This window comes from Pleurodeles waltl, chromosome 1_2 (genome assembly GCF_031143425.1).
Source record: "Pleurodeles waltl isolate 20211129_DDA chromosome 1_2, aPleWal1.hap1.20221129, whole genome shotgun sequence".
Taxonomy (NCBI): domain Eukaryota; kingdom Metazoa; phylum Chordata; class Amphibia; order Caudata; family Salamandridae; genus Pleurodeles; species Pleurodeles waltl.
In genome coordinates, this window is record NC_090437.1 from 1,282,756,407 (window position 1) to 1,282,776,731 (window position 20,325).

The window sequence follows — 20,325 nt, forward strand, 5'->3', positions numbered from 1 at the left end:
ACTCCGCAGTTGTCTTTTCTGCAGCATGTCTGGACATCAAACCATGTATTGAGGTCAATGGACTCCTCCTTACGTGATGAAAGTTCTCAATGTCAACCCAGCCATCAACAAGAGGCAAGTAGGCGCCTCTTTGTCTATGTCCTCAATATCATTTCTCAATGTGCCATCTCTTCTTGGATCTCCCACTGCAAGTCTTCAGAGGGCAACGCAGGAGTAATGGTATAGGGAGCACCCTCTTCTCACACCTCCAGTCTCCTCTTCCAGGGATTCCTGCCTCCTTGGGCATGCAAGTGAATCTTCTCATGAGCTCTGAAGGTGCACCTAGCAAGAGAGCTACAGTCCCAGCAACATTTACCTTCTAGTATCATGAGACTCAGGGAACTCTAGGAGACAGAACTGGTGAGGGTATGTTTTGCCCAATTTTACTGCCACAAACTGGCAGGTATCAAAAAGAGGTGGCATTCTGCACAAAAAGAAACATATTACCAGTCAGCAAGTCACAGAAAAATACTCTATAACCTGATACACTGAGTGAGCCACTTTTAAAAAGGTCCTGAAGTGATTTTAAGAGGGTGAAAAAAGCCTTAAAGCCATATGCGGTGTTCAAATACCCGGTCAGTAAGAGCTGGAAAAAAGAACTGCCGTCTATAGATCGTTATGGTACACTGGAGGTTTAATACAGCAAGATGATGCAAAAGGGTAGAATCATGACAGGAGGACTATGCTGGTAGCCTACACCCATCCAGTTTGTTATTTGGGGTGCTGTAGAGAATTCCTCTTTTTGCCTGTTCAACCCCACAATTTTAGATCTATGCTGCTGGTTTTTGGACTTGGAGTGCACTAAGGCCTGCCAACCACTGGCTATCCCCAATTCGCAGAGACTGACTTCCTTATAAGTCACTAGTATATGGTATCCAGTGCATGGTACTAGGCCATTAAAAAACCTTTTGCCCTCCTGGGGAGTAGTGTGAACAACTCCCAGGCTCAGGAACAATAGCCTGCTACAGGGAGAGGTTTTACAACAACACCACTCCACCCCCGCCCCAAGAACCATCACCCCCTTTCAGGAAACCACTCAGGGTATCGGCCTGAAAGTCAAGCTTCAAAGGCGAAGCTGCCTTTTGTGGGCAAATAGTAATCACACTCCTGAGGGTGTTGCCCCTTTGTTCAGGTAGACAGGCTGGTGGCAGGAAGAGAGGGCTGACGAGTGCCCAAACCGTTTTTCCTATGGTCATATATCCTACACGCAGCCACATCTCTAGGGTGAACTACAAAGCTAACATCCAAGGAAGGTTTAAGACATATTGGGAGTGGGCAGAATAGTGCACACAGATTGCTAGATTCTACACATAGCCTGAAGTCATCACAGAGCAGGAGGGATCCTGTAGCCCACTGGCTAGTGACAGCATCATCCCCCTCGGGTTTGAGCGAAAGGTTTTGTAAACCAGCCTAACCGGACAAAAGCCAGGTTTTTTTTTTTTCCCGTGCATTACACGGCAAGATGGCACAACCATACCATATACTACAATAAAATCCTCACAGGGGCCTATTATACTAATTGGTGCCTGATCTTCTCACAACCATCGGCTCGGATTCTTTGTTGATACTTATTAAAATGCAGTAACTGGTGTATGTCATTACCGAACTGCCCGTCTGCCGCTGTATCTGACAATATTCAATTGACCACTTAACTCAGCAAAACAAAGGATGACAAAATAACAAAATTGACAAAGTTAATTTTGTTGTCATTTGCTGTAAACATGCTATGCAGTGCTATAGATGCAGCCCTGTTGCAGGTGAACAAAATCAAAATTGTTATTTTGTATACTATGTTGTAACGCTGGGTGAATGTTTATGTTCACCAAAAAGCACCAAAAGCATTTAATGACTATCGGATCGTCATTCATAAGCTGTATGCTATGTTAGTGCACATGTGCAATTTGCTAATACAATATATATATATTTTATTTGTAAAACAATGAAGATTCCCTGTAGAAGGACTGCACTTCTGTAGTGGAGTCTAAAGATTACAAGAGCTTGTATTGTATTTTGGAAGCCAGATGAGGAGATCAAAGTTTTGACTTTCCCAGGGAGTACGAGTTGATATTAACACACCGCCAAGGGTGCTTTATGGGAGTAACCATGGTCAGGTGTTTGCAGAGGGAGATTAAGGGCTTTGGTATTGTCAATGATTTTTCGGGTGTTGTTGAGAGCATTAAGGTCGTTGAGCCAGTGTCTGATTGGAGAGGGCCATGGGGGGTGGGGGGGGGACATTGTGAGCTGAGAGGGCATTTTATAATGCTGAGGAGGACCATCTCGACGCTACAGCAGATTCTGAAGCCAGGGTGCAAGTTACCTCAGAGTCTGTAGCCCATGACATATTGGCTGAATTGTGATAGCACTCATTTCTCAAGGACTTAGGGAAATAGCAGGAGGTTGGTCACAGAGTGGCAGTTCGTATAGTCAGGGTCAAATCCAGGTTTTTAGAGAAGTGCAGTGACTTGGTCTGTTTTCAAGGAGTCTGGGACTTCCCCTTGTGACACTGACATGTAGATTATGGATGTCAAAAGTGGGGTCACAAGATGAATAGTCTTGATTAAGGGGGCTAGTAAGGGGCTGGTGCTGTCTGCGCGCAACATGGTTAGTATTCAATGCAATTCTGGTTTTCTCTTAGAGCCCTGAATTTAGGCAGAGATACTTCCATGTTCTTGATCTTGTCAGTAACTAAGTTGGTGAATTCCTCCCATCTTCCAGTCCAGGACTCAATAGCTGCTTCCCATTTGTTTGTTTTAATTTTGGTATTATGGTGAAGGTAGTCTATTCCCTGATAATGAAGTTAGTCTGTATGTGTTTTTTTTGCTGTGTCTAGTTGATATCTGAAGGAGGAGGCTTTTGATTTAAAATTGTGTTTCTTTCTGATTGTAGTCATGGTAGCTGTAGAGTTCTTAAAGTCTTGTGTCCATCTTTGTTCTGCCTTTGAGATGTATCGTCTAATTCTTTGTTTAACTAAGGGCAAGAGGATTTGCTTCTTTGCCCCTTGATCTTCACAGATACTACTTCCTCAAGCTGATCAGTTGTTTTTTAACTGATATTTCAGCTGAGCTGATATGTTTAATGTCTCTTGTCCAATGTTTCATTATTACGTTTGATCTCCGACTGATGGTTTTTCAAATGAGATGTGGAAAACTTTCTTTGTGGTGATCAGGCCAGTATACCGGTATAATTTAGTACACTGTGATCAGCTATCCCTTGCCTGTAAGAAAATCAATGGTGGTGCTCTGGATACGAGTTGGACCAGTTCAGAATTCTCAAGTCATTGATGCTCAGAAATTCTTTGAGATGGGCCTTTGGGCTATGCTGGTGTCATTCTGGTCAAGGTTAGCATCTCAGATAAGTTAGTGGAGGGCAAAAAGCAAATGTGTGATGAGATCAATTATATTTTTGGCAAATTGTATGTTGTCAATTGAAGGGTGATTTAGTATGTAGAGTTTGGCCTTCATGTCGGTCATGATGAGTTCCATCACTAAACATTCGAAGATGGAATGTTCTTTGACAATGCCACTAATTTGAAGGCTGTTTCTGTGGATGACAGCAACACCGCTGGCCAGGGCTTAGTTTGAGTCAGTGGTTTCCAGTGCTCGACATTTAGTTGTCAACATCAGCCCCATGGCAGTGCTACAGAGTGGCATTGTTTGTCTCTAGAGATGAGCACAACAAAGGTGGTTTATAAATTCAATATACCTTAAAAACTACTAATACTGCCTCCCAAGCCATTCTAATAACTTGGGGACCTGAAATAGCCTGAATTAACACTTGTAGAAGTGCGACGGTAGTTGTGTTCGTATCATCATTGGCAGCGCTGACAGGGTATAAGGGGGGGTGTGGGCTGAAGAGGGCTTCTACCAAATATCCTGGCACTTATTTTCTTTTACAAATTACACTGGTGCCGCCGGCGTTCCCTTACTGGTCAGGTATTTGAATGGAGAAGTTGGGGGTGACCATGATATCAATCATTGTGGAGAAGAGGTTGTTTGTGAGGTTTCAGTAAATAGGATGACAATCACATGGTGTAGGATTGAATTAGCTAGCTCTGTTCTGTGTTTGGCTGCAGATCCGCAGTTGCGTAGCATACATTTAGTGTGCTTTTTTTTTTTTCGTTTTTATTTTTAACAATGTGGTAGATCGGTTTGATTGGGCAGGTATGTTGATGTGGTGGTTTAGAGGTCTACTCTCATAAAGGTCGTCACTTACCATTGTTGGGTGTTATGATTACCTGAATGTTGTGCAAGTTTAGGTGGATGAGTTTAGGGTAGGAAGGCTCACATGAGCTGAGGCGGAGACTGCGTCTCATTGTGAAGGACTGACAGTTCTCTGATCTGGTATTTGGGTTGTGTATAGGTTTAGTATGTGTTCTGGGGGTGAAGAGCATTCCACATGAAGTTGATAAGAGTATCAAGTAGATCACTGATGTTTTGTGTCATTTGACTACTTGCGTCCAAGTTGGTAGATATCAATTTAATTTCTTTCTAGGTGGCATAGTTTACTATTGGGAGAAGATGTGGGAGTAGTGATGAGAAGATGTGTTTTGAGGGGTCAAGAGGAGAGAGTTGGTCTGTGGAGGGGATTGAAGTACATTTTGGTGTGCCTGTTGAGCATATGTATGGGTTGTGTGACATGTGACAGGCAGGTACGTGATGGGTGGAACTAGACGCCTGAAGAGAAGGGCTTCATTTTCATGGTATCAGACATTGAGTACTGTGAGATTTAAGGGAGGGTTCAGGTGCATAAAGTTGCAAGTTTGAATTAAAGAAGGACAAAAGTTTCAGATATTCTAGTTTGGAGGACATAAGTCTGGAGGAGAGTATAGTCAGGTCTTGTGTGTCAGTCCTAGAAGGTGAGGACAGTGTAGAATAGCACCTGTTGATAGGGTGTGTGACAAACGAAGAGGGAGGTTGTGCCTGGGAGGCCTGAGTTGGAGCAATGGGACAGCTGATTCTATTGAGGTCTAGGGGAGGGGGCATCATGTGGTGGTCTTGGGGAAATGAAGGAGTAGAGTTGGTTTAGGTCTGTGGGTGAAGTTAAGAGTAGCAGGCGTAGGCCCTCTGCAGGGTGGGGGTTGTCTTTGGTGGATGACACACCAGGGGCTGCGTAAGAGGATGACTGCAAGAGCAAATGTAGGCGAACTGAGCGAGGTTTGGAGTCGTCTTTCAGCTCTAGTTGGTTTGGAAATTCACCAGGGTGGGAAAGTGGAGGTCGAATATTTAGGGGTTTTGGTCAGAGGCTTGGATTAGGAATTGACATTTTTATAGATGGTTAACTTTCGCTCTGAAATTATGCGAGTGCCTGCTCCACCAGCAGTATAATGCTCCACAGAATGTCACTATGTTAGTTTTGCACTTGTGCCACTTAGGACCAGATGCTGTGCACGGAGTGTCAGCATTGATGTTGCTTAACACTGGTGGATAATGTGATATTTCCCATACATTATTTGTGAAGTTGCAGGTGCTCTCATTGTGAAGCAGTGTGTGCTTTGCTGGGACTACACAATGTGGTGTGAGGGTGAGTAGGAAATAACTGCAGGTGCCCAGTTATGTTCATTAATGACAGATTTCTCTGCATAGCAATCAGTGATGGTCGAGAGATGAGTGATTGCTAAAAGCCGTGTTGTAAAAAGATGAATAAGGATTGAATGACAACATTTTCTCAGACCTGCAAACACAGTGCCACTGTGTGACACGGTCAGCCAGTAAGGGGTAATATACAGTGGCTGAGCAAACTAGCTGAAAATCATTGTAAACAGTGGTTTTCAATTCGTTTTTTGGAAGCTTATACCTGCGGATGTTCATTGATGGGTGTGAAAACACCTTAGGACATCAGCAGCAAGCTTTTTTTTTTTTTTGTAGGAGTGGGTTTGGGGCCTGGGTGAGCGCAAAAATGCCTTAGGTTCTTCTCGGCACAAGGCCCCACTTCCCTCCTCACATTGAGGTTTTTGTTGACGTTGGCTAGTCTGGTTTCTGTGCTTTAACCGCTTAGCAGCACGCCTTAGTAAATAACTATTGGTAGGGGTGATACAATTCTATTTTGCATTTGCCTACTGGGCATTGTGAAGTTGACAGGTTCTTTGCATGTTCCAGTGGGTTGTTTTGTAACCCAACACTGACTTATCCGTTTGTGTCAATTGTGATGTTTCTAAAGGAGAGAACATGCATTGGATCTTGCTTTTCCTGTATTCTGTGCATCTTGGCACAACCAAGATTATTATGCTGTTTGGAATGTTTCAGATGCACTAAAGTACAGAGAATAAGCAGTCAAATGCTGGTATCCTGTATAAAAAATACAGGTAAGCGTCAACAAAACAAGCGGTTTCCAGAACAGTTCCTGATGTGTGAATCAATCTACCAGTTTGAAGAGCAGAGCCCAGAATAGTTACTGCATACAAGGGACATCACAACATACATCACTATTGTGCAGTCTTGTCTGAATGAGAGCAGAGGCTGCTGGAATTCCTGGAAGAAAATATAATGTATGGTGCACCACTTGGCGTTTTGATATGCCATGACAATACTTTTTGTGACCAAGTCATTATGGTCTGCACAGACAGATCCTCACAGATGGCAACCCATTCTCTTTGAGGGACACCACAAGGGAAATGACTGCACAACTGCAGGTGCCTAGAGTAAGTTTGTCAAATTAACTGCCGACTATTGGCTCGTGGTCTTGCATTATTGCAACGACCTTGTGTTATTTGGCATTTAGAACTATGAAAATGCACAAACCCATGCTGCCCAAAAGTGATGAAAACATTGGTTCTCCTATCATTAGATTGTTCAGCTTTCTTAAGATTCCAACATTGTGTTTCCATAAGGGACGTTATCTCCTCTTAAAAAAAACACTTGCTGTTTTAAAAACTTCTGTTTTTTTTAAAACAGCCTTAAGGAAATGAATGCAGGTGTTGACTGTTTCCTGAGGTTTCTGATCGATTGTCAAACAAAATCCTACCCATAGGATATCTAAAACTAATTTAGGTTCTGGTTGAGAGGTCTGGGGAAGGTGCTCACTGCTCGCCGCAGAGCCAGTGTCATCTTGAAGGTCACCATCGGAGTAGGCAGGCAAATGATTCATATCCTCACTGTCAGTCTGTCCTCTCTTTTCTGACTAGACAAATGTTCTTTGAGGAGGAAGCACCAGCAAGGTTCAAATAGGAGAGCCTGAAGGCTGCAGTGCAATAGTCGGGGGGAATACAACGGTTGGTATACTGGCTCAACTGTAGCAGGAAGTCAGTTGTACTGCTTCAGTGACCGAATCAACCCATATCTCCAACTAACTTATGATTTGACAATATACATATAAGTGAAGGTAGAGCCAAGAGTTGTATGTGATTTCATGGAAAAATGATTTCTTGGAACTCCATTACTGAGAAACCATTTCACCTAAACTATTTAATGGAAATTTCAGACTGTATGGCATTTATCATTTCAGATAAGCCAATTCATAGAATGTCTGTGTGTAAATATAATGGCTGCAGGTCATACTTTCAGAAACAGTTCAGTCCGAGGTATTTATTACCTTTTAATTAGCTGACCTCTCACCTCACCTAAACACCATCTGTCCTGGACTCCACACACCCCTGTCCCCCAAGAGCTCCCTCCTCCCAACACTTAACCTACACCCATCCCTGAACCTTTGGAGCTCTTTTTACCCTAAAACGCCACCCATTCCAGAAACCTACAAAACCCTCACTACACCTTAACTACACCCATCCTTGAACCCTAAATTACAGCGATCCCTGAATCCTAAAAACCTTCTAACCCCACACTCTACCCATCCCTGAACAGTGAATCCCCTCACTACCCTTGACTCCACCCATCCCTGAACCCTAAAATCCTCCTACGCCAAAACCCCACCCATCCCTAACCCCTTAAAACCACCTCTAAACTACACCCATCACTGAACCCTAGCACCCCTTTTTATGTCTTACCACCCATTCCTGACCCCTTAAACACCTCGTTACCCCTAAACATTACTCATCCCTGATCACAAAAAAAAAATCATTAGTCCTAAACTCCATCCAAGCTTAATGTAATTTTGAATTTTTCTTTAAATTATTTCGTTTGAATATTTCCTTTAATACTGGATTTATTTGAATTTCCTTAAAATTGGTTTTCAATGACTGTTTCCTCCAATGTGGTCTCAGTTATTGTTTTCCCTTTAATTTACACACATCAGGCATTAAGATGTGTAAGGTGCTAACAAGTGAGGATTCCCTGAATTTGCACACAACGCTTTGCTTTAATCTATGTGAAAATTATGTTCAATAGCTTTTAAACTCATACAGCATTATTGATTATCCACATGGCTTATATTTTTTCAAGGAAATTACTAGATGTCCCATTTTACTGTTTAAAATGTCTGGAGTATGGAACGGTCCTTTCAAGGTACCACAAATCAGTATTTCTCACACAAAGAGCCAGAAGAAGCCACCATTACACTGTTTTCATTTATCTAAAGTGTGCTTTTGACAAAATTGATAGATCAAGGTCTTCAATGAAATGCACAATATTAAACAAATGCTCTTTGGCCATTTCTTGTGATCATGAACGGATTCATTTATGTGCTCTGTCTCAATTGCTGCTGGTGAGTGTTAGTACTTAATCTATGGACTGTCATGAAAATGAACAAGTTTGTACCATTGTGGACAACTGAAAAATATCTGAGCCCATTAGTAGGCTGCCCATAAGGTACTATTGTCTTAAGGAATTTAGCATCTTGCCAGATTCTAAATGAATTGAGACTAATATACACTAAAAGAGACCAATAACGCAGCTAAATTGTATAATCTGTATGCATAAATGTAAATTTTTTTTTCCATCTTTTGCAAAACATGAATACTGACAGTAAAAGTAATTACTGCTTTTAAAGGTTTAAATCAAATGACATTTATCAAATGAAGTGACTATTGGTTTCATTGTAATCTAACTTTGTATTCATTTTCACACAGCGTTTACATTGCCACTCTTTACTGTGTTTTTTTTATTTATTTTTTTACAAATGAAAATTTTTTCAAATGATGTGCTTCGAGTTCAGCATGTATACAGAAATATTCAGCCTTCTATGAATTCAGAAAGAACTATGAAGAATTAAGATTATACCCATGTAGGTTTTCGGGGCTGTTAAAATCCAGGAACCTTTTGCATTTTAGTTTACAAAAAAACAAACAAAATATCACAAACCTATACTGACTAATAATAGATGATTTATCAAAAATTGAGAACGTTCTAAAACTCCAGTCTAAACGAGGAAATATATTAACCCCCCCCCCCACCCCCCCCATGCACTGCACCAATAGCTTTGAAAACCTCACATGCACACAACTGCTGGCCTTTAGAGTCAACAAAGAAGGACTCAGTCACTTATTAGCCAAGATGTTTTAATTGTCAAAATCTTAGGAATTCTAACTGGTGAAATAAAAGAATATCGGATGTCCCATTTAAATAATACTTTCATGCATCAAAATATAACGGTCAGCTATAGAGAACTAACATACCTGCTGTACTTTGTGGTACTTCCAAGTTGACATTCACAAAAAAACGTATGCTTTCACCAGAAACAATTGAGGACTGAACTGTATCAAAGAGCTCATCTCCACCTCCTCCACCATCTTCTTTAGTTTCACAGCCTTCATCTGTATCACACTTCAGGTAACCTGTAATAAAATAGCGTTGTTAAATCCCATCAAGTTTTAGAGTCTTTTCTTTACCTGAATTGCATGCCAAAAATAAAAGTTGACTTGTCTAATAAATCCTATTCAAATAATTCCTAGCACTTCCATATTATCTCAACATTCCATTTTCTAAAATCAATACACCAGTTACGAAAAGACTAATGCCTAAAGTATTTAATACTTTTTCGCTATATTAAAATCACTTATCACAAAATGTGCCTTTAGATAGTATATTGTTACCTATGCATGATACAATAGTTCGGCATTATTGATGTACTCAAAGATTTATGTGCTTGGAAGAACATATTCAGCATTTCATTTGGGCGGATTCTGTATATTTTTATAGTAAAAATATTCCATGAGGCTCTCAACGTCATTAGGGCCAAAACCACAATCATCTTGATCTTATCCCACAAAAACAGTAGGCCTGCGGCACTATCATGGTTTCCTTTCAGAAAAGGGATGATCATTACACTCATGAGCAATGCGATAAAGATCTAACAAAGGTCAATTCTGAAATACCATTTATTAGATACCGTTTGCTGTTCATTGTTTAGCATTTTATTTAATATAGGTACTTGACAGCAGGACAGCCAACATGCAAGCTAACCTCACAGCACAGACAAGGCCCATCATGGTGTATGTCCCAGCTGGATCTGTATCCCGTTATAATAGCTTGTGGAAGGCAAAGACTACTTTCAACACCGTTCACCCCACCCAACAACTTGGACACAGAACAATTACTTTTTTGTAGTTGCACATACTTCTTTGATACAGGGTCAACATCTAAGAAGCATTGGCAAAGCTTTATTGTGACAATGCATGCAAACAGACCTGCAGAATTATCTGTATGAAACAGCACAATAAAGTCTGACCTATTTGCTTGGACACTGCTTGATAGTTGCAGTTGTGCTAATGATTGTGATGCTATTATTGGTATTGGTGGTGGAAATACTGTTCCATCTGCCAGAATAGTTTGATTTAGTCAATGGTCAACGAGCTGATAAGATAATGTAAACCATTGCTCTGTCTGGCAACTCTTCACAACACAAGAACTCAAGGGTATAGGGACTTCCACTTCAACTGCAAAGTACCCCGCAAGGATCCCGGCAACAGAGGCTGCAGGCCACAGAACATTAATCATGGGTGTTCGCACAAGTGACCAACCGGTACACCTCAGGGGTAGCCTCACTGGGTGAAGAGACAATGAATGACCTCTGGACAGAGAAGCCACTTGTGATCTGCAAGATACCATCGGCTGAGGCTGTCTCTCGTCATTTAGCCACTCAGCTAGCCTATGTTGGGATGCGCAAAGCCAGAGTCTGCTTCTGGGCACAGGTGAGATACAATCAATTATTAATGTACCACATCGCAGTCATATTGTCGGTCAAGATCTAGCCTGACTAACCTTGAAAGGGATGAGAGGAAGACCTTGAGCTCTAGCCAAATCGCCCATAGCTCTAGCAGGCTGATGTGTAATCGCTCATCCTGAATAGACCAAAGGCTTCTGACCTCCAGATGCCCCAGATCCGTTGCCCACAAGGAGGAGGTGTCCATCACTACTGGGGCCACTGCGTCAGTGATAAGAGTGTACCAGGATCAGAATATTTATGGCAGAGAAGGGTACAGGCCCTGTCTTGTCATGCACATTGGGATCTTGCCAGTTCTTTTGTGCGTTTTCAACATAGACCAAGTACAGCTAACGCTTGAATTTCACAACTTACTCAAAGGGAGGTGGAAGGTTACCACAACCTTCCTCTTGGGTTTAAGGTACATAAGGTGGGGAAAACGTGGCGCTGAGGCAGAAGGAACTCATTTTTGAGGTTGGGCGCACTGCTTGAAAAACCTGAGTCCCATTGGGGAATATTTCTCCTGTCTCAGCTTTCCAGGGATTCGCAGCTTGACGTTGGCAAGGACAAGGATGATGTTGGATTCAATTCCCATGGTGATGCACTTTTAATTCATAATTACCTGATATATATATATACTTTCACTGCACACATTCATTGTTGATGTATTGCACTTTTTCAGCTATTATTAAATTGCTGTGATTTTAGTATATCTGCACGTTTTACTGTATTAAAGTTAAATGATCACGTTAATATTTTTGTATGCCCTCGTTTGAGAGCTGGGAGGTGCCTTAATAAATTAATTATTCAGACTAAGTGTTGCATTCTTCAGCCTAGTTCCCTCTTAGTTTGAAGCTAAGCAGAACAGGATCTTCGCCCTAGACTCCTAAATTAAGGAAAGAACTTTGTCGACGCCCCCTAATTTTAGGCTTTTTAATCAGGGGGTGAGAGGGGTGGGGTAGAGGGTGTGTATGTGCGTCAAAGAAATGCTGCAACCAGGGACCTTAGCCCTAGACTCAGGGGAACAAACTTTGTCTACACCCCTCTTAAGCTCAATATCTGGTGGATGTGTGCGGAATGCCCTTGGGGTTAGGATAGTGATGAATGACGCCTGAATCACCAAGCTCTCAGGAGGGATAGAGGAAGAGAGAGGCTGGGGCGTTAGGAGCCGATCGTACCTCTTTGCAATAGTCCTGTCCACCACTGGTACAGCAGAAGGGCATGACAAGAGAAATCCATTCATGGTTTGGGGTTTGAATTACATCAGTCAAAATGTTAGGACAATGTTCTAGTGAGGTAAGGGTTTGAGTCTCTGCAACTTTAAAACTAAATGGAAAAGAGGCTACTTCTGGTCAAGCTGGACCTAGTGTTACATATGTAAGTGTCAAGAACATAAGCTTAGTGAAATGCTGCTTAAATGGACCCTTCATCAATTTGAGGGCGAACCTGCTCTTCAGCAGAGTTTGAGACGAACAGCTCATGATTCCGGTCTCAATAACACCTATGGGTGTTGTGTACACAGTCTTTCCTCTAGGAATCTTTGCACCTCCCTTCTTGACCTTGATGGGGGGTTGAGGTGGCCGTGGTATTATTTAGGACCTCAATAGTGCCAGTGCCAACATCACAATCTGTGTTGGTCCTGGTAACCAAGACGGTGATGCCACAATAACACCTACTGATGGACAAGGTGTACTTGGAATATATTTTGCCTGAAGGAAGCCATAAGGAGCCTCACACTGACCAGAGCGTCACACTGGCAAGCCCTAGGGCATCGCTTGAAGAATATGCCTGATCCATTCTAGACACCGAAAAGACTCAGGGGTTATCCTGCACTGGATTTGAGGAAGGCAGAGACAGTCATTGCTAGAGCTGGTGAAGTCAGTAATACCAGTGAAAAGCCAGCTCCTCGAGGTGTGGCTCCAGCAAAGACTGCGGTTGGTTTAAAGTCCTAGGAGGAAATCTACTCTTGGATCTGGCTCTCCCAGGAGAATACTTCTCATGGCAATATTTTTGCGTTGAACATTTTTATGAGAGGACCAGGAAGGGGACTTTGATCTTGTCCTGGTCCTAAAAAGATAATGACAACTACTCCTCTGGCCAATCCTTTTGCCTTGACCATTAAAAGCTAGGCCTCATTCTTTTGATACCCTTGGAAAAGATCCCCTCTCAAAGAATATCTGAGGTCAGTTGGGTAGATCCATAATGGACACGAGCCCATCACATTTTTGACAGGGCTTGAACCCTGATTTTTTTTTTTAGGAGGTAACATTACCCACACTGCATCAAATTTCTATCCTTGCATGAGGAGAGAAGCACAGTCTTGCAAAAGGAGCAGAAAAAAATGGCATTGAGATGGCCACCTTATGGTTCCAATGACGTTATGACTACAGTCGAGTCAAGATGAAGCCAGCAGCACCGACCGTTGACAAAGCGCTATGCCAAACTTTATGGATACAGTCGGGGCCTTGGGATATTCAAAGGTGAGGAACCTCCAAAGTATTTTCACAATTTAAGCACTGATTTCACTCTAGCTCCTGATCTAAAAAAGAAATGAATTGCCCACAAATGCCATAGTGGTGCCCTTGTACTTAGAGTTAAAACTCTGGATTAGCCTGCAAGGTTTGAGACACACTATCTTGCCTGGTTCGAGCCAGAACCGACCTTGAGAAAGCGTGTTTGATTGAAAACACACATTCAAAATTTGCCATGTTCAATTGAAATCTTTGCTACATCAATGCAGTAAGTGAGGCACCACTAAAGCGTACAGTGTCCAGAATTCTGAGACATGCCCCAATTTCAACTTAGTTTTCATAAAACATAAGTGGTGTTAAATTAAAATAAATGTTACCGTCATTAAGATTAAGCAAAAATTATACATACCTCATCTTAAAAATATCCAAAGCTGGCAAAATTAGATGACAAATATTTGAAAAACAACTAAATCGGCCTCCCGTATTAGAAATAGCTGGTAAAATTACACCAAATTTCATAGAATTATATGAAATGCAAATCCGTCATTTTGCACTACAAGTGAAATACATACTCATCAATTTTTGGCACAAGGATCTATATAAACAGAGCCACAAACATAAGCCACTCATGTTCTATTGTTAGCAGTAACAACCACAAGTGAAGCATTTGGCTGTAATTTGTTTTACTGCAAATGGTGTGTAACTGCTCAAAGTAATGTACTAGTGTAATTTCGGGAATTACTTAGCACGTGTAGTGCAAAATTCCTAGTATGTGAATTACACAGCATAATTTTAGTTCTACCCAAATCTAAGAAGGAGACAGTTTTGTAATTAGAAAACATCTTTTTAAAGCCCTCAGAATAGCTTCAGGATTTAGCGAACCCTGTACATGGAATCGGATTGACACAGAGCATGATCATGAACCAGGGGCTCAGAAGTGAGAGTTAATACTTAGTTGTTACTCCTCTCCCAATATTTTCCTGTTCTCAGCTGAAATGTTAGGCATTTGCTCAAGGAAACGATTTCAAGACCCAATATGTTCAGGGCAGGAAGCTGTTTCCCAAAGTCCAAGACTCTACAATGGCCCTGTTAAATAGGGACTCCAGAGCATTAAAAGCCTTCAGAGCCACAGCATTACAGCTGGCAATGTAGTGTTTCACGTAAGCTACATATGTGGTGAAAACACTGGATATAGATCACCTTTCAAAACTGATAGCAAACATGATCACCGAACAGTTTCTGGTGTTGGTTTAGCAGAAGTGGTAAAAATGCACATCAAACCCTTAAGGGATGTGACCTGTGACAAGGTTGGTGTATTTGGAAAGAGAGCCTTTGTAACTCTCAATAGAGATTGTTAGCATATTTACCATCCACAGTTCACAAGTTTCCAAAGTGCACAATGAAGGCTTCAGTGCAGGGACTGGCCTTTGGACAAATCTTTGGTCAGGCCCTACAGTTAGTCACCTCAGCTGCCAGATCCTACTATCAGCAAGCCATCTTCAGCATGGCCTGGAGGGGAAAAAGGGTCTAATCTTTATCTGGTTTCATCATCCAATGTCCTGCTGTCCAGAGCCCACAGGGAACAGCTTTTGGCAATGTCCATTAAGCTCTGGGCACAAGACATGACCACAATCTGCCACAAGAGTGCTTGGAGAATGACCTTCAGCCATGCCTGGCAGACATGTGGAGCCTTCTGGTACACCTCACTCACAGTCTACTTGTGATAGGCTCTGCACGGCCTTTGAAAATGTCTAGGTATGCTTCCATGAGTAAAACAAAGAAATCGCTGTTTCTTTAGTGAAGGTCGAAAAATACCACATAATGGGCGGCTTGGCATAGTTGGAGACCAGACATGAGACACTTCTGAGCTCCGAGCAGGCAAGCCTCTCCATGACCCTAGCCCACGGAAACAGATTTTAGTTCCTAAAATTGGGGAATAGGCAGACACCGATTTAAAACAAAGGGAACTTCAGAACCCAGACGGTCAGGGAATTAAAAAATTAGACATATGCCAACGGAGTAGAAGCCTCCCCCGCCATTCTCCCCCACCCTTTCACTGTCTTCTCCATCCCATTCCTCAAATCTGAGCCATTTAAAAAAACTGATGTATGGTGTGAAGAAACAGCATGGGGTTGAGAAGGAAGTAAAGACGACATAGTAGATTAGTGCACTGATCAGCTAGGCCACAGCCAAATAATGGATTCTAGCCGTACTCATAGGTTTAGAAGACTAAGGTCAGAGGCGAAGGACTGGAGATTGGAGCTCAGAGACCTGGAGAAGCTCACGCCCGAGGTAAGGCTACAGGGCGTTGGGACTCTGGCCTGCTAAGGCTTGCACCGATGGTACTGAAACATCAAACGCGATAGGGGGTGTGAGCAGTGAGGAGCCTTAACACTGGTCGTGACGTGTGCCCTGGCTCCATGCTTTTCCTGAGGCTGAACATTTTCCAGACAGCGGAGGAATCGAATGAGCAAATTTGCCTAGGGTTGTTTGGCTGCTCTGTTTTAAGGGAGGTCAAGTGGGATTAGGCGACTGCTAATTGGGTGTTGCCACTGGGCCACCACAGCCGCTTAGCATTACTGGCAACAAGCTAATTCCTAATTGAATCCAGAGTGGTGCATCACGTTTTGGCAGCTGAGAAAGCAAGTGGTGGGTAAAAGAGGTAGTTACTCCTTTTCTAGCTATAACATAAGGAACTGATCATGGCAGCAATCAAGGCAAAAAGGGTGAAGGGACCCATCCATCGAAGACCCACTCCAGCCTTCCCACCTGGCTGCTGCAGACATTCCACAATCCCAGATGTATACTTTGTCAGTCCTAACCCCAGTGCCAGAGACCACCGATACGCTAGCGTTCACCAAAAAGAATGACTGACATCCTTCTGCTCACATTGCTTGGCAATTAAATGAGAAACAAGACTTGACAAAATTAGTCTATTCCGATCACTCAATACAGAAGGCTAAAAATAGGCTACACTATGCTGAGATAAGCTTAGCAGAACAACCTCAGTCTGGGTGAATTGGCAGCTAGGATGTCTCAAAGTGGAGGACTTTAAAAACCGCTTGAGGCAGAAGAGCCAGCAGATCTGTCCCATTAATCCTGGAAGACTGCTGTCTAAGGGGTGTAAAACGAAAAAAATAAAAAGCAGCAGGGCTTTTCCATTTATGGACCAAGTATCATAAACAACATTCCTATATCCATCAGGACCACCCCAACGTTGTTCCAAATTAGGAAACAGTTGAAGAATCACCTCATTAAACACTACATGTTACTGCAATGACCATCTAAAATCCAGCTACCACTTGGTGACTTTTCTGCTTGTTGTTGATCCTGTACAGCGCTCTGTTGCCTTCTGGCTACGTTCAAGCTATATAAATACCAGATACATACGTATACTAACGAGTCATCACCAAGTTAGGCACCCACACACAAGCTCCTGATGAAAAAGGAAATCCATAATCAACACATTGTGTACTATCAGGTTGTCAGATTTAAAAAAAAAAAAAGGCCCTCCTCGGTGCTCACTTGAGTACATTTCTTCAAAAGTAAAGATGCTTTGTTGACGGCTGTACACAAGAAGGATAATTTGAAAGATGACCAGATCACCATTTCTCAAGAATTGCCACAAACCAACAAGTTCCTTTTATGCAGAGAAAACATTTCCTATAGATGGGGCTTTCTGTTTACACTCACATTTACGTTTAAGGGTTGGCTCAGTGGACAAGGCGTTAAATTATCTTTACAAGTATGTACCATCAGATGTACATTCACTCCAAGGATTGGAGGAGCTATATGAATTGCGGAAACAGATAATGGCCAAAGGACCAGCTGAGCAGCTTCCTACACACAGGAATCTAGCTAAGACATAAGAACCATTTGGGAAGGGCCGATTAATCTCTCCTTGTCACAAGATGTTGGATGCTTGCTTATTACTCTATCTAAATATTATAGAATGACTGGACAGCTTCTTTTAAAGTACATTTTACAGTTTTATATACCACTTCTGATTCCCAGAAAGTGAATAATTTGGTAAGAGGGACCTTACCAACTTAGACATCCTGTTTAAGTCTCAACACAAGTCTCCAAAATTTTTTATAAAGTTAAGAAAAAGTATAATAAAATTTGCAAACCAAATTAGAAAATGAAAGAAAATGTAATTAGTAAGATGACACTAATCAACAAAACTAGAAAAACGGAACTGCAAACGTGAATTATTATTTACGCAAAAAGCAGCTAAAAAAAATACAAAGGGTCTTTGAAATGCAGCTCTCAGTTGTTGACCAATTGGCACAATTCCAGGCTGACCATGATCAAGCACAGGGCAAATACTGCAGTCATCTCAGTCAAATCAGTCAGTTGCGTAATCTGCGAGCTCAGCAGAAGTGGTTGGTTTTGGTGCCTAAAGTTTCTAGTGCGACAGAGTTGAATTTCATAGCTGCCAAAGTGCCTAGGCATTGGAGTCGATTTGCTGTTCACCTTAGTCTGTTTCACAATCATATTTAGTCACTTTCTTGGTTCTCAAAATTGTCCAGCAGGGTAAAGCTGGAAGCTGTATCCAGATATGGCGCCACAAGCCAGGACACCTTACTGTAAAGTTATAGTGAAACTTTTCTGAGTAGCAAAAATCTGAGGCACAAACCTGTCTTTTTCCATCCCATTCAGTGCAATCTCCAAAGGCAAGCCTCACCACTTTGTCCAGGTGTTTGGATCTTGAAATATCTTTAGGATCTAGTTTTCCTTCTGGTCCCTCATGTAGCCCTGAAGTCCTTGGGGGCACTCTTCTAGGAACTAGGCCTCGCTCCAGCCAAGGGACCTAGGGAGTCTAGTGCTGTGTGTCAGCAGCACCTTGTTGGAGTCGAAAGTAATCCTGCTTTCTGTCTCCCTGGAGTAAACAAAATGGACACCTAGACCATGGAGAGCAGTTCTAGTTATGGGAGGCCAGTCAGATGTCTTCCTTCTTTCATAATAGGGCCTCCTTCCGGTTTAGTCTTTCAAGGTCCAGGAATGTTTTGAGGCAGTAGTAGTGAGGTGCCAGTTTTATCTTCTGCACTAGCAAGTGACTATAGAATGCTTCTTACCAACCCTGGCTACTTTCTCAGCCGATGCCCATCTCCTGTTGCAGCACTCCCTCTTCACTTTAATGTTGGGGGGGGGGGAAAAAAAACAATTAAGAAAGGGGATATCACAATAGCCCGAACTTTAAGATGGCTGAACCCTACTACCCTCCGGAAGAGTTGCAAGGGGCCCTTTTGCCACTCATCTATTTAAATGGGCGGTCCTCACCTCTGTCAGCGTCAAAACTGGTTATCACCGCTGGGGCTGAAGAATAAATGGGAGCAGATCGTGTCAGCCCCATTTAGGGCCAACAAGTCAAAAGAAGCGCTAACGCTGTCCTTTAGTTTGACAGATATCCTGCACCCCTTCCAGATGACAGAGTCCTGCTAAAGTGACAGCCATGACAACATGTCTGCCTTCCTGGGGCCAAGGGGTTGTTCTCTGGAGAGCAAGGTCCTAAGTTCAGGGGCTTTTTGGTCCTGGGCTCAGCAGCAATATAGGGAAACCTGCCAAACCCAAACATATTCTGAAAACTATACAGGGAGGTGTGACTTGTGTTGATTCCCCAGTGTTTTCTTACCCAGAATCAGCAAACCTCAAATTTGGCTTAAAAAAAAAAAACATTTTTCCCATATTTGTGGGACAAATTTCCTACCACCCAACATTCCCCTCAGTCTCCCGGTAAAAATAATACCTCACTTGTGTAGGTGGGACAAGCGCCTGTGACAGGGAACAGCCAAAACATGTTGAAATTGAGGGGGAACCAAAGCGGGTCCAAAAGGGCAGTTTAAAAAAAAAAAACCTTTAGGCTAACAAGTGGGGCCGAATTTTTATCGGTATAGATGCGGCAATGCTGGTTGGTAGGAATTTTGTGGATTCCTGCAGATTCTGGGAGGTTCCATCACAAAAATGTGATTTCCAGCAAAGTTGGAGGCTTGTAGGGCATTGTGGGTAAGAAAATGGTGCAGGGTGCATGTGAAGCACACCACCTGGGACTCACCCCAATGTTTAGTTTTCAGATGTGTGTGTAGGTCTTGTGGATCTTTCTACATGACAGCGTCCCAAAGTTCAAAAAGTGCAGCCCTCACCATTGCAAGTGGGATGATTGAGAGTTAGCCAAGCTCTCATAGCCCAAATGTAAAAAATGAAACCCAAAATAATCAAAGACAAAAACAGGAAAATAGAAATAGAAATAGGGCGATCTGCCCCTAAGGGGGCCAGAACTGGGCTAAAATAAATCCCCCCCTGCCACCTGCCCCCCCACAGGGGAGCGACCCTTGCCTAAGGGGTCGCTCCCCTTGCGTGACATTGGCGCAAAAAATAAAAAAATCCCTGGTGGTTTCTGCACCCCTTGGGGACAGAAATGGCCTAAAATAAAATAGATCGGCCTAATTATAATAGGCTGATCTGACCTGGGGTGGGGGGGAGCAGAAATGGCCTTCAAATAATTTGTCCCCCCTGGAGATCCGCCCAAGGGTAGGCAGAAGGGGAAGCGATTCCTCTACCATCCCTGCCCAGGGGAGGGGGGGGTGCCAGGCCATCACAATTTTCATCTGCTTTTACATTTTCTTCTATTCATATATGAGCTACCCACCAATTAACATTATCTCTGGGTTTACCTCAAGGTATTTTTATAGTTATCTGAATCCCTCTATTAGCTAGTATAGTTCCTATTAAGAACTCCCTCATACTGAGGTACAGTCTGCCCTGATAGTATCTCATCAGGATG

At 42.6% G+C, this 20,325-nt stretch overlaps 1 protein-coding gene across 2 annotated transcripts in view; it reads right to left on the reverse strand.

Annotated features, from left to right (window-relative positions):
* The window catches only part of SLC4A11 (solute carrier family 4 member 11), a 759,568-nt gene that overhangs the window by 594,781 nt on the left and 144,462 nt on the right, over positions 1-20,325 (reverse strand). For both annotated transcript variants that reach the window (XM_069204998.1, XM_069204991.1), the window contains exon 3: positions 9,545-9,703. In XM_069204998.1, coding sequence (XP_069061099.1) covers positions 9,545-9,703 — 159 coding nt within the window. The remainder of the gene's footprint in view (positions 1-9,544; positions 9,704-20,325) is intronic.